General features: G+C 37.0%; 1 protein-coding gene across 1 annotated transcript in view; it reads left to right on the top strand.

Annotated features, from left to right (window-relative positions):
• The window catches only part of LOC116302408 (uncharacterized), a 37853-nt gene extending 22007 nt beyond the window's left edge, over positions 1–15846 (top strand). The window contains exons 8-10 of the mRNA XM_031711700.2: positions 11470–11791; positions 14194–14451; positions 14951–15846. Coding sequence (XP_031567560.2) covers positions 11470–11791; positions 14194–14451; positions 14951–15267 — 897 coding nt within the window. The 3' untranslated portion in view covers positions 15268–15846. The remainder of the gene's footprint in view (positions 1–11469; positions 11792–14193; positions 14452–14950) is intronic.
• Positions 15847–16049: the final 203 nt, after the last annotated feature.

Consider the following 16049-nt stretch of genomic DNA (forward strand, 5'->3'; position numbering starts at 1 on the left):
GTCAATGCTAAGAATTACCAACCTTTTTTAAAATATAAATAGCCGACTTATGAGATGTTTTGAAAGGTCAGTTTGGGTCGAGACATAAAAATCAGGCTTTCAGGAAGTACGTTTTGTGGGTTTTTCTTGACTTGAAATTGGAAGGGTTGGTAGTAGATTTGAGCAGTTTACGATTCGTGAGTGTTTTATTATTTTTTTGAAATCATCGGCCTTAAAGTGTTGATGACAGAATGTTTACAACTTCCTCTCCTTTTTATGCTCAGGAAAAGCATGAAATGATATGAGTCTCGAGGAGCGGGCTTCCTACAGTTTTTTTAGTGCTCCACTGGTCGACTTTGGCCGGCCGTAGCTTATTTATGCAAGCACCCACAATTTTGATATTTTACCAACTTACTGCACGAAGATTGAAGTTTGTAATCTACATTTTATTGGAATCGGAGTTACCATAGCAACAAACCAGTGACATCACTGTTTTGAATTAGCAGCATTTTTACGTCATATTCGATCTAAACTCTTAAAGTGCTACTACGACGAAAATCGCTCAAACTTGGATTCAGCTGAAACTTCCTAAGAATACTCTTTAAAGGTCCAATAATCACTGTATGAAGTGTTTTCTCGATATTCAGGACGAAAGTATGATATTTTTACGATTATTTTTTGGAGTGTGTGACGTCATACACTCAACATCGAACATCGCTCCATACATTTCTTTGTAGTTTATGATCAAAATATCAGTAGTAAAGGGAGCAAGAAATACCCAAACACCCCAAAATATAAATTATAGTCCCAAGTAATGTGAAATAAGCACATTAGCCACCCTTTGGGCTTCATAGGAATAAAATAAATGAAGGATTTATATACAAAGAAATATATGTAGCAATGTTTGATGTTGAGTGTATGACGTCACAGACTCCAAAAAATAATCGTAAAAATATCATACTTTCGTCCTGAATATCGAGAAAACACTTCGTACAGTGATTATTGGACCTTTAAAGAGTATTCTTAGGAAGTTTCAGCTGAATCCAAGTTTGAGCGATTTTCGTCGTAGTAGCACTTTAAAATGACATTAATATTGAGACATTTGCCTAGACTTATAAGAAGTTTGGAGAAAATCGTAAAGGCCGATTTTGAAATATTTGAGGCGGGCTTTTTGCCACTAAAATTCACAATTTGTCGTTTCTGTTACAACATCTCTGCAAGATTAATAACCTGAAAAAATATCCTCGACCGTCCAAATGTTTTAGGGGATATCAGGCTACTTTTCTGCAAGATTTCACTCATGAAATGCCTTGAATCTCCGTCGGCGTACATCAAGGCAAACATCAAATTCAGTTGATAATAATAATAATAGTAATGGAACTTATATAGCGCACATATTAAAATTCATGCGGCGCTTCACAGTAAAAGAAATAATAAATATCAGACGTATGTTAAAAAAATAATATTGATGAAATGGACAATTTTCGGCAAAGTGGGTGAAATTTCAAAATTGTGGGTGCGTGCTTGCATAAAAGAGCTACGGCCGTCCAAAGTCGACCGATTGAGCACTTAAAAGAACTGTGGAAGGCCTCTTTAAGGCTGCTATTTTTACAAACAGCTACATCACGGCAATCATGTCACGATGGAAAAATGTGCCAACGTGAGCATTTCGAGCCTAGCAGTATGCAGGCCGTTTGTCATACTAACCCAGTTAAGTGACCATAACCACATGAGTCTCCCTGTAGCTTTATAGAGCATCCGACCGGTATCCGGAAGGTCACAGGTTCGAATCCTATCAGGTGAGCTCGGATTTTTCCGAGCCCCTGCATAAGCTAATAATTGACTAGTTCCCAATAGACTACCAAAGTTTGACGTTATCAAATTCGTTCAAATGTTGCCATTCAGTTTTGAAATGTTGATATTTGAAGAGAACACACCATTGCCTATATTTCTGCCAACTTGAAGGCTGTTACGAGCTTTAGAAATGGAGATAATGGGTATTTAAGCTTCAAATATTCCCATACATTTTCTCTTATTTTGAACAATCACATTAGATCCAGCATCAAATAAGAGAAAGTGTATGGGATATTTTTGTATTAAATTATCTATATCTCAGCCGTTTTTTTTAAATTATTTTTTATTTATTTTTTGCTTCATCGGTCTGAAATTCCCGCACACGATATTATATTTTTACATGCAGTTTCTGAGAATGTCACCAACATCCTAAAGTTATTTAAAACCAATTTTGTGACATCATCACATCGGTACTCTATTCCAGAGAAAGGAATTTGAACTATATGCCATCTAACAACCAACCAAAATTAAGAGAGATTTCTTTGCTACAACGCTGGGCTGTCACTAGATTACTGACAGCACTCAGTTACTTAATATTCAGCTAGATTGGGACAAGCACCTCCCAACTATAGTGTAGGAATAACTGCGTGATGTTAGTATAAACCTACTAATATGGTCTACCACAAATTCTGGCCTCTGATTGGCTGAGCTACCGGCAGTAATAGAGAAAGCTGACGGTTTTAAAAAACAAAGAATAGAGAGTTTAAGATTCTCGTTTACGTCAAACGTGAAACGTCAGTTGACCATTAAAAAATTCTTTAAAATTTGTAAAAAGGAATTGCAAAAATGTCCAAGTAGTAGATAAACAAAAGAATACTTGTCTTTTGTGAGAAGGTTTGCAAAAGGTAAAGTGATATGTAGGGAAACGATGAAAACGTGGTCACGTTTGCCGTTTGCGGGAAGGAAAAACGGAAATCTTAAAGCGATTTCCACTTGAGCGCACCGCGCGCCGAATTTGTTGATTTTGAAGCGTTCGCTAATTAGCGCGTTCGAAGTGTAAGACAGTCTGTCACGGTCGGCCAAACGTTGCTCGATCGTATTAAAAAGATCGTATTAAAAAGCGTTCTTGGGAAAATGTCACAACACAATGTAAAGTTAAGTAAAGCTGGCCTTAGCTACGAAACTGGTCGTCCTTTGAACACAGGTCTTCTAAGAGCAATTATCGACGAAATTGTTGTTCTTGGTGGTGATGTCGTCAAAGGACTTTTTTTCGGGTTTCTACCAGACTGTTGCAAACTAGTTTGGAGTCACTAGAAGTACAGTTCGAAAAATATGGAAGCGCTTTTGCGCAGAACTAACTGAAAAACCGAAAGATGGTTCCGGTGGGAACCCAAGTAATCTTTCAGCCGAAGATCTAAAGCTGATTGAGGTTTTAAAACGGCAGAAAGGTTCAATATAAACTTTTGTGGAGAATACTCCACCTTCACCTGATACAACACCATCGCGCGGTTCTCACGATCAAAGAAGACGTTCACTCACGCTTTGAGCAACGTTTGGCCGACCGAGACGGACTGTCTGACACTTCGAACGCGCTAATAAGCCTTTTCATAGTTTAAGAATCGATTCCACTGCGCATGCGATTTTATCCCGAATTTCTCACCTTCTTTTGTTTAATTAAGAACAAAAGAAGGTTTAGACAAAAGAAGGTGAGAAATTCGGGATAAAATCGCATGCGCAATGGAATCGATTCTTAAACTATGATAAAAGGCTTATTAGCGAACGTTTCAAAATCAACAAATTCGGCGCGCGGTGCGCTCAAGTGGGAATCGCTGTAATCTGCTCAATAAGAAAAATATTTTTTTACAGAAGCTTACAAATTTCTCGCGCGCTGATTGGTTATTTTTTAGCGAAGCTCCCGCGCGGAGCATCATACTTATCATACTGCCTATTGTTCAGTCGTTACCTACTTATATTAAGGATACTAATCACGCTCTTAGTATTTTTAATGATTTTCGCTTTCCTGATCACTCTTCCAAGCTTTTGTTTACTATGAATGTCAAATCTTTGTATACTGTCATTCCTAATGATGAGGGCCTTAGTGCCCTTCAGCATTTTTTCCATCTTCGTTCTGTCCTCTAGTCTAGTACTCCCACTTAGCTGAACTTGTTCTCACTCTTAATTGTTTTCTTTCGGTGATCGGCCGGTATTAGGGACCTTAAGCTGCAGGACGGCAACGCGGGCGACAACGTCGGCGAAATTGAGGCGCTTCAACCGTCTATTGTATTATTATTTCATTTTTACCTAGTATTTCACTCAATAAGCAACAGTATACTGGACCTAAACCTGAGTTTTTAGACGGTATATTGATGATTGTATTGGTGCTACTTATACCCCATTCACACCTAAACGTGTTAAACTAGTTAAACTATGTTTTCATTAAGAAAAAAATTGAGAAACTAGAAACCTACAATATATAATAAAACTTTCTAAAATATTATCAGAGCAAGACAAAGGATAGTTTACATGCATTATTTCACCAAATATTGTGCAGTTTTCGTAGATAGTTTTCCAAACCTGTTTAATTAAACCACTTTAAAACATGTTTAAGCCTTGGTGCGAATGGGGTATTAGTTCTTGTTCTCGTAATGACTTAGATTCTTTCATCTCTTTTGTTAACTCTTTTCACCCAGCCTTAGACTTTACGTGGGAGGTTAGTGAAACATCAATCACTTTCCTTGACATCTTACTCAGTGTTAATGACGACCGTCTTAGCACTAGTGTCCATTACAAACCTACTGACTATCATTCTTATTTACTCTACTCGTCCTCTCATCCTAAGCACACTCTTAACGCTATTCCGTTCTCGCAATTTCTTCGTCTTCCTCTCAATTAGCCCCCCCCCCCCCTAAACTCAATTAGCCCCCCCCCCTAAAATTTTGGCTGGATCCGCCCTTGGTTAAACGCAACGTTTCTCTTCTTGACTCTGATACTCGCACTTCTGCTATTTTCAACAACCGCCCTTTTTTTTCTCTTATAAACGTGATCGTAATCTTCGTTCTTTCTTGGTCAAGGGAGTTCTTCCCTCTGACAAAGAACCTGGTACTTTTCGCTGCTCTCGCAAACGTTATTATACTTGTCCTGATATAGCCTCTCACACTTCTGTTGTCGGTCCTAAATCCACTTTTAAAAACACTGACCACTTTGTTTGTACCACTTCTAATGTTGTATATTGTATCAAATGTATCAGCTGTAATCTTTTGTATGTGGGCGAGACTGGCCGCCTTCTAGGTGATCGCATTTGTAAATATCTTTATGATATTCGCAATAACGATCCCACCAAACCAGTTTCCCGCCATTTCAATTTTGCTAACCATTCTCTTTCTGACTTCATTGTTTTCGATCTTTCTTTGATTAACGGCAACAATGATTGTCGCAAGACCAAAGAAATGCGGCTTATTTACCTATTGTGCACTCTTAGTCCCAACGGGATTAATGAACGCTTTGCTTTCAACTAACCCATTCTTCTGTCTTTTGATTGTTTGTTTTTGTTTCCTTGCCTACCTTGTTCTCATTGGTTTCTTTTGTCTTATTCTATCATATAAACACTCCTGTCTACTACCTCTTCTTCTTTTTTACTCCGACGAAGGACTAGCATCCGAAACGTCAGTAAGTTTTTTCATCTTTTCACGGTGCATAATTTACCTTTTTATCATTACTGTTTCATTAGAAACACCGAAGCAGCTCAAACTAGTTTTTAGCTAGTTATCTCTTCTTATACCTGAGAAAAAATACAAAACCCATCAAGTTGATTTTTCATGGCTTGGCTGACTTTCATGGCTCCGTACATACATTCGTACATACGTACATACGTCCGTGTACACAGCACAGGGGTCCCGCTGGATGTCAAATCAAAACTACTCGCAAATGCGTCTGCCAAATGCACAGATAACATCGCTTTGGGACAAATTATAGACCAACAACAAATGATTAAAAAAAATTCATGTAGTCAAGGATGAATTAAGAAGTGTTGTTCAAGAATTCAGGTGTGTGTTTTTTAGCAAACAATCGTATAATATAAATTTAGGCACTGCCTAAAAGCGGAGCTCCCAATAGCACAGGGAGCCCAATTTAGATAAAACTGAAAGATAAAAATAAAATCGGGCAAAGAATCTTCAATTTTTTCTCTCCTTCGAGATGAAGATAATGTCCCCCATAATGAAAACCATGAAGTGAAAAAATGAAATCGAAATACATTGTTTTCTTCGCACTAGTCTTTGTTTTCGACGTTAGTACTCTCCCACTTTTGAAATTTTGTCACATGTACACAATCCACCACCAGGCACCCCAGGGGCTAGTTTTGTTCTTGAAAAATTTTTCAACAAAATTTCACATGGTCGGCATTCAGATCATTCTAGATCTGAAGATTTATAAGCTATTCTCGCTGAATAAATTATCACCAAGCAGTATAAATTAGGTCAACACACATGGCTCATTGCATAACGTCGTTTGGAGCTTCGAAGGTCGAATTTTGCTCGCTGTCCCCACCACCGCCACTAGCCAGAAGCCAACATTCTAGTGCTCTATGCATGTTGATGAAACACAGACGGTACTTGAGGCGCTTATGCTGACGGCAGGTATTGTGGGACAAAGTTTAGGTTTGTTGTGCTCCATTTGTTTCGTTTTACCGGTGCAAAGAGATTTTCAAAGATATCATTTGTACTGAGAGCTCACGTGGCGTGCTTGGCGACTTCTAGAAAGCAGACAGAGAATATTGTGCCTGGAAATCTGGGAACTCGGCTAGCTCACAAGACGACTTGAGAATGTTTGTACTTGGAATTCAGGGAACTCGGCTAGCTCATGCACGAGAAGACTCGAGAATCTATGTTCGTGTGGGGTTTGGAGTCCAGGGAACTCGTCCACCTCGAACAAGCTCGAAAGACTTAAGAATGTTTGTGTAGGCCTGCAGTTCAGGGAACTCGGCTAGCTCGCGAAAAAACATGAGAATATTGTGTGGGCCTGAAGTTCAGGGAACTCGGCTAGCTCACGAGAAAAGTTGAGAATATTTGTGTGCCTGGAGTTCAAGGAACTCGGCTAGCTCACGAGAAAACTTGAGAATATTTGTGTGCCTGGAGTTCAAGGAATATAAATTAAGTCAACACACATGGCTAATTGCATAACGTCGTTTGGATCTTCGAAGGACGAATTTTGCCCCACCCACCCACCCCTAAGCCTGGTGGCGGTAGTGTTCTCGTTTTCCCTATTCTCGCTGTTTGCCTCATCATCGTCGCGGATCTCGCCCCATAACTTAATCATACTGCGACGTGATAATGGCTTCAGTAAGAATATATTACTAAAGAAAGGGCGAATATTTTTTGTAATATGTACTCCTTTTTAACTCGTGGATACGCGAAGCGTAGAAACGAGTTATTGTGAGGGGTCTGAATATGCAAATGCGTCACTCACTCGCTCACTCACTAAGATGTTAGCAGATCGATAATTAAACGTTTAGCGATCGTCTTACGTCATCTAATTACGAATGTTACACGACACTAACATGCACAAAGCTCTTATACCATATAGATTACTTTGTTATTTTAAATGAGGAAACGATATGCTCATGTTCCATGTGGGATATATTTCTAGCACTTGTAGACGCCGTGGGGGCCCACTGTGCATGCGCACACTCGCACATAGTTTTATCTTCGAATTATTCATATTAAAAGAATCAAGGAAAGATGCAAGTTGAAGTAAAATTATACAATTAACGCCTGAAATAAAATTTCAATGAGTTATTAGACCTTTTTTTCTGATGTATTTTAAAAAGTAAACAAACACGCTTATTATTAGGTACAACGTCAACATTTCGATTTTTCAGAAGACTCGTAGATCGAGCCGGTTATCGAAAAAAGCTATTTTAATTAGAACTCAAGAAGAGAGTCTGATTTCAAGCTCTGGAGGACTTTATTCTCCATAGAGACAGCTCAAAGTCAAGGCGGTATTCAGCAATAAAATCTCATAAACTCGATCGAGCGAAGTTTTATTATTACTGATCAACAGTTGTATTTATACTAAGTGACTTCTTAAGAAAATAATCAATGTAGATGTACGTAGATCGTAGAAAAATAGTAAAAGACGAAAAAAAGAACAATTCCAATGGGGTTTTGAAGGAAGTTCGGCCAGTTTTGTCATTTAAATAAGCCTTTCTGAACAAAAAGTAGATTGACCGCCACGCATTACAAGATTGAAAACAGCCGAAGCAATGCTCAGATTGTATGTTGAAATGTACGAAGGTCTAACGAGAATTCGCTACAATAAATAATCATTAATTTACCGACTTGGATGAAGAAAAAATAAATAGCATTTCTAAACGAATTTCTATAAAATATTTGCTTAGTTCACAGTGTAAATAAATTAGTTTCATTTGAAACAAATGTAAGAGCCGTGACCCTTGAAGGTCAAGATAAGTAGTAATGTAAATCAACACGCATAACGCAACGCTTTATGTTGATCGTCCCGATTGTATCATAAACGGTCGATTATCTTGTATATTCAGTTTTGAGCTCGTAGGTCGAATCATTCCTGGTATAAAACACACAGCCCGCCTTTGAAATTGAAAACAGAGAAAGCGTTTTCAAATAGATCTTCTTCCAATTATACTCTATACTTGACTCAGTTGACTCTATCGAAGTCGTAGTCGAAATCGTCTTTCGTATTAATTGAAGTTCAGACAATTTTCAATTCCAATCTCAACAAACTAGCGAAGAACTAGATGTTAAAACGAAAATAATAAGGACGATTACTTATCTTACTAGATAAATTGAGCATTAAAAATATTAAATCGAGCGAAATATTTGGAATCCGTTTGAGAATGTCAACAAGCTTAAGGAGGGCACAGGAAGACCAATCTTCGAAAAGTGCAACAAGTATCCACGAGTTCGCCAAAGGGCGTTTGATTATATTTCATCACAGGTAGCCCAAGCTTGGTTTCTGTGGTGTCCTGTTATAAGGAAATGTATGGGGAATCATCAAAAATGTCAATAAAATCATCAAAACGTGAAATAAAGCCTCGAAATTTTACCCTATCATAGAGAAATAGCACTTCTTTGGCTCTTCGTGGTTGTTTTTTGAATTTACCAGTCTTACTGGTGGGGGAAAAAATCCTTAAAACGGGCTAAATTCAAAAAATAACCACGCAGAGCGAAAGAAGTGCTATTTCTCAATGATAGGGTAAAATTTCGAGGCTTTACTTCACGTTTTGATGATTTTATTGAAATTTTTGATGATTCCCCATACATTTCCTTATAACAGGACACCACAGAAACCAAGCTTGGGCTACCTGTGATTTCATCCAGCATTAAGTTGGGTAAGTGACCGCGGTATATCAAAGATAATCGAGTTAACTATGAACTAAAATAAGTTATCTATGCACTCGGACGTACGTACGAAAGTGACGTAGTAGTCAAGCATGAAAAATCAACTCGTTAAGTATGGTGCTCCTCTCGCGTGGGACTTCGGCCCACGCGGGAGCTCCACTAAAAACTCGCGCGTTGATTGGCTGGAGGCTGTGACGTCGTCTTTATAAGATGCTGAATGCTTTTTACGATGACTCGATTCAATGAATTTTAGCTGGATAAATTCTGTTTTTATGGGCAATTTTGGAAAACAAAAGTGGAAAATAATCAGTTTACGAAACAACAAGTATTACCATGGATAATAGAAGTCCTTTTATGATCCATGATATTGCAAATATTTTATAAAGAAAAGTGTTTAAAATAACTTAAGCTTATCTATAGAAATATAAAAAGTTTTGAGAGAAAGTCTTTGATTTGTCGATTTGTCGAGAAAAGTGCTTGTCAAAAAAGATAATAATATACGATTGTTTGCTAAAAAAACACAACTGAATTCTTGAAGAACACTTCTTGATCCATCTTTGACTACATGAAAGTTTTTTAAAATTGTTTTTGGTCTATAACTTGTCCTAAAGCGATTTTTTCTGTGCATTTGAAAGCCGCGTTTGTAAGTAGTTGTTTGATATCAAGCGCGATTCCTGTGTCGTGTACACGGACGGACGGAAGTGACGTCAGCCAAGCCATGAAAAATCAACTCGATGGTTTACCATTTTTTTTAAAGTATGGTGCTCCGCTACAACACGCTCGCGCCATCCTTCAACTCGATTCGTAGCATGTAAATCAAGCCTACGACTCGCCTACGACAGACGCGAGCGTGTTATATACGATTGTTGTAGGCGAAAATCGTACCGTCTAAACCGGGCTTTACGTCATCTGATCACGAACGCTACAAGACCCAACAAGCACTTATACAATATAGATTACTTTGATATAAAGGAAATGCTGAAGTTCAATGTGGGATATTATTTCTAGCACTTGTGGACGCCGTGAGGACCCACTGTACATGCGCAGACTCGCAAATAGTTTTATCTTCGGATTATTCACATTAAAAGAATCAAGGAAAGATGCAAGTTGAAGTAAAATTACACAATTAATTAAATTAAACAAAAACGCTTATGTACAACGTCAACATATCGATTTTTCAGAAGACCCGTAGATCGAGCCGGGTGCATCGATAAAAGCTCTTTTCATTAGAATTCAAGACGAGAGTTTGGCATTTCTAAATGAATTTCTTTAAAATATTCGCTTAGTTCACAGTGTAAATAAATAGTTTCATGTGAAAATTTCAGGCAACAAATGTAGGAGCCGACTCGGCCGTGAACCTTGAAGGTTAAGATAAGTAGTATTTTGTAAAATCAACGTAACATATGCAGTATAACGCTTTTTGTTGATCGTCCCGATTCAACAAAAAAGCGTTGTATTACGTTGATTTTACATAATGACTTATCTTGAATCATACAATTTGTATCATAAACGGCCGATTATCTTGTGTATTCAGTTTTGAACTCGTAGGTCGAATGATTCCTAGAATAAAACACACAGCCCGCCTTTAATTAAAAACAGAGAAAGCGTTTCAAAATAGATCTTATTCCAATTATACTCTATACAGTCAACTCTCGCCTTGCGGACACCCCGATATTACGGAATTCGCTTCCAAACTCAACAAAATAACAAAGAACTAGGTGTGAAAAGGAAAATAAAAGAACTATTACTCATTTTACCAGCTAAATTGAATATTTAAAAAAAATATGAATTCGAGCGAAATACTTTGAATCCTTCGAATGTCAACAAGAATAAAAAGGGCACAGGGGCCCAATCTCCGAAAAGTGCAACAAGTATCCACGAGTTTGCCGAAGGGCGGTTTGATCTAAAAATCTTTCTTATTGATCTTGGAGTTCTTTCGTGTTGGTTTTCTCTTAGCTGTGTAGTGTTAGTAGTCTTCTCGAGTTGAACATAGCCTTGGATAATGCAGTCTTATTGTTGAATCCATTTTTATATTGTCCATAAAAACATAATTTAATCAGCTAAAATTCATTGAATCAAGCCGCGGAAACTTACGAAGTCATTCATCTCACCAATTCGAGTTCTTTTAAGAGTTTATTGAAGTAAGGGTGAATGACTTTGACAAAAAATATAGTACTGAGTAGACTTTGTTTACTAATGAGGCCTTACTTACCTCGCTTCCATTCAATTGTCCCTAGTCCCAACCGAGTTTGGCGGCCATTTTTGAAAGTCGTACATTCTTGAAACATTTCGTAATAAAGTTGTTTTCATGATATGTCTTCAGGCTGTAGGTTCGACGTTTAACTTCACTAAAAACCAGAAACGATGGTTGGTGATCAGCATATGTTTGAACATTGTTCTTCTTCCGCCATTACGAAAGTTCTTAGAACCTAATATACTGAACCACTACAATAATCTGAAGGCCAGAAACATCCACAGCCAAGTCTATGGAGGGCAGCTTGCTAATGACGGAGGCCAAGTATTGAATTATCGTAGCATAAACAACAATGGCACAATAAAGAAAGAAAAAAACTACGACTACAAAGTTACGTCTGCTGTTGATTTTGGCAAGCTGTACTTACAACCTCGCATGGCTAAATTCACAGGTGGGTACACTTGCCGAAGACTGATCCTTGTTCTCGTATTGACACTTTGTTTTAGTATGGCACTCCAATCAAAATCACAAGTAAGCCAACTTAGTGACTAAACTTGTGGTCCAGTTCTCTACTTTCACATCCCCATAATACTTTGCGTCTTTGGGGGGTAACCAGAGGGTAAAAACCCACTTATTTTGCTTACGGCTGATCAGACAATGTCGACAAAACCTTGTTTGGTATCCAAAAATAAAATGAAAGAGTAAAAAACAGTAAAAGATAGAAGCTTGAAGGCGTTTAAGGTAAATTTTAAACATTTTTTCGTAAGTCAATACATTTTCTGTAAGACCAAAACTCTTGATGATCTGTACACGCAAAAATAACTTGGAATAAACTGATAATCAGTATTGTACAGATAAAAGCAGGTATAGTATAAATTCAATTAAGAAACCTTTCAATTTGGGACAGTTTTTTGATTGGTTACCCCCCAAAGACGCAAGGCATTATGGGGGTGTGAAAGTATAGAATAGACCTTTCCCAAATTCGCTTGAGTGACTACCCAATAAAGGCTGGACTTAAGTCGTTGGATTCTCAAAGTTTTTCTCCACTTGATTTAATAAAAATAATAATAGCTCTTTTTTATTTATAATATTAGAGCTAATATACAAATTTAGGCACTTCCTAAATGCGGAACTCCCAATAGACACAGGGAGCCCAATTTAGATATAACTGAAAGATGAAAATAAAATCGGGGAAAAAATCATCAATTGCTTTTTGAGATGAAGATAATTTTCCCCATAATGGAAAAAAACAAAGTGAAAAAATGAAGTCGAAATGCACTACATCGTTTTCTTCGCATCTTCGAATCTTTGTTTTCGAGAAAAATTCTTCGAAAAAGCTTTCCATGGATGGCCGACATTTGTACGCTTTGAATTCTGGTTTATTTTATTTGAAAAACGAAAAATAACTACAGATAATCCATAACAATATCAAGTTTAGTGAAATACACCTAGGATGTCTTTCATTAAATCCAAATTTCGGAGATTTCCGAACTTGTTTATGGACAAATCAACACTATGAAACAGCCTTGAAAACTGGTTAAAAAAAAGGTGAGCAAAATATAAGCTTACTTTTACTTCTTTTACACAATGATGTTTGGTTATCCATATAAAGAGTTTTATGTCTTAAAAAGAACCGTTTTTTTACCGCAATGAAATTAAGAAAATAAATGCTTTAGTAGCATCAGAGAGAAAACTAGCTGGAGATCATTAAATATAAATAAACTAGTCAAATCAAAGCACTGAACGTCAGAACCAAATGTGTCAGTTAAGAATAATTTTCTTATCCTAATTCTTCATTAAAATGATTTTATTTCTTTCATAAAAGCCTTAACTATTTTTCGAGAAGCTTGAAAACTTAAGCTTAATAAATTTTGAAATTCCATTTTACCAGTTTTCATCTGTTTTCATTTGTGAGAAAGATACGGAAATCACGAACGAGAACGTTTTCGAAAAAAAAGTAAGCTAAGCTTATATATTTAGTTAAACTTGACAGGGACAACTGAGACAAAATAATAAACAAAATGCAAAGCAAAATGCAAAATAACAGTTTTTTTGTCAGTAAATTGGCATTTGTAAATGTTTTTGAATATTTTTTAGCTTTTGAAAGTGAAAGAAAAGGTACCGCTCTTTATGCAATAACATTAAGCTTAATATCTCCCAACAACACAAATTTAAGCTCATTTGTATCGTCATACTAACAGAAAAAGCCAATAAATGGCGAATATTTGGTGTAATTTGTACGTATGTAAAAATGATTGAAGAAAAATGATTGAAGAAAAAGAAAAAATAAATAGCATAAAATAAATAAATATTAATGCAGTGGGTGATTGGAACAGTTCAGCGTACGAGACTTATATGAGAGTATTATGGATATGTATCGTAGATAGGTAGCAATGGCACAATAAACGATAAAGTACATCGTACAATGTATATTAAGTTTTAAGAATAAAAGTGTTTCGAGTGAAGGCAACGTTACGAAGCATAAGCTCATGCGTCGCGGCGGTGTGGTAGGGAATACAATATAAAACTATGAAAGCTCTGGGATAGTCGTTCGATCTACCAAGTATTTATCATCAGGGGTTAAGACACAAGGTAGAGGTCAGTATTCGACCTACACGTTTCAAAACTTCTAGCGCCATGAAAAATCAACTCGCGCGGGCCTTCGGTCAACAACAACAACGCGAAGTAATACTCAAATTCAACTTCAGTAGTACATTCTGGATCATTCTTTTCAATATCTATCAGTTTTCATAGACAATTTGAAGAAAGAGATAACTATTTGGGGAATCAAACACGAAATTTCATTGTATTCATAATGAGAATGCTTCCCTTTCCTTTTTTCCCTCATTCTAGGGTTCGATGATACCTGTGATCTATCTGCTGTCCTTGGTATTCTTTCATCTGCCAGTGTGTTTTCTTCTGACGTTCAAGACTTCTCAAGTAAAGTACGAGAAGTAAGAAATGAATGGGCCCACTGTAACTTGCGGAGCTGGGATGAAACAAAGTTTGGAGATTCCTTCAAGGAAATGCATTCTCTTCTAAAAGCTCTGAAGCTGTCATCTGACGATGAAAAGACAGTAGCTGATCAACTGAAAGACTGGGAAGAAAAAGGTAGATTTTAGTAGATTTTTATACCTCTTTAGCTTCACTGGGCATAATGTTTTCCCATTTTAGACCACGTATCATTCTCTTGAGAAAAGGATTCTTTGTTCGAGTCGTATCCATATTCATGTGTCTTCTCATGCACAATCATTATACAAAGAAATGATACTCTAGGGAATGACACGTAGTCTGAAATGGAAAACAGTGGATTAGGTCTACTGAAGTTTCACGTCTGCTGTAAACGAGATGCTTGAACTCTATCGTCCCAGACCACGACGGTCGAATGTGTGACACAGGTTGCAATAAAACATTGCCTACTGTAACATCTTCTTTTGGTGCAACTGCAAACATTGCTTTAAGCAATTTCTTTTGTCGCGCAACATCATTGCAACATTGCGATTTTCGGTAAGAAATATTGACTAGTATACAAGACAGTGTACGGAAGGAATTCATACTCTCTTGCTAGCTTCTAATTCTTATCATGATTATTCTTTCAATTTATTTTCAGGTGTGCGAATGTGTATGACCAACACACTTCAACTAGAGTTGGTAAAGGATATCGAAGACAAAGTTACCCAGTTATCTCGAGAATTCAATCTTGCTCTCCGTCGAAATGAAGAAAACTTTGATCAGATATCCCAAGAAGTCAGCAAAATACTTAAGACCTTGGATACTGTACAGGATGCTATCCAATCTTTAAAACAGAGAATGGGCCGTGTTGAGCAAAGAGTGGGAAGTGTTGAGCAAAGAATGGGGAATGTTGAGGAAAACTACGATTGTCTAAATGACCGAGTTAAATGTTTGGAAGCAGGAAACCTGAAATAGAGCTTTTGTTATGAGAAAATTAATGTTTTTTGAGACTAAGCTAGACATCAGTTTTCTAATTACTACTTCTTATCGTATATCGTATGAAAACAAGATAAAGAACGATCAATTAGCTATGTAAAAATATCGATATAAGATTTCAGTAAGGCTACCATCGCGCACAAGTTTAGATGATGGTATGCATTGAATTCACAAGTAAACCTCTTAGCTCCTCCCATTAGCATTTGTACCTCTGGTTATGCCCTACGCAGTTTTTACCCCTTTGCTTAGTTATTTTAGCACTATTCTTTTGAATCTTATGATAGAAATATTCCTCGTAGCCTTTTCATACATTTACAATATATTCATATATTAACTTTAGTTTAAGCTATGTTTAATTCCAAGATTTTCGCTCGTATTACTCTTTAATAAGATATCACACTTAAGAATTTACTATTTCTTTTAGCCAATCATGATTCAATGATATCACATTGATGAGAGATTGACACCTGTCATAGAATTATCATAAATAGAGCTCATGTAATTAGTTCAACACAGAGAACAGAGAGTAGAATAAAGATCCCGGAGCTCGTACCAAGAGCGGTCGTCCCATAACACTTTTTTGTTAATTATAAACATTTTGTTCGCTGTTTCACCTCTGATTGGCTAACAACATTCAGCCATCCTCGATAGGATGTAACCTTGACATGCACAATATGTACAATTTGCCATCACGACAAAAAAGGGGTTTTGGTGGACGTCAATTAAAATCAAACAAGTAGAAGCAGAGAAAAGAATAATGG

Source organism: Actinia tenebrosa, unplaced genomic scaffold (genome assembly GCF_029948245.1).
Source record: "Actinia tenebrosa isolate PJP-AT-01 unplaced genomic scaffold, QUT_ActTen_1.0 PGA_scaffold4__44_contigs__length_22323623, whole genome shotgun sequence".
NCBI classification, from domain to species: domain Eukaryota; kingdom Metazoa; phylum Cnidaria; class Anthozoa; order Actiniaria; family Actiniidae; genus Actinia; species Actinia tenebrosa.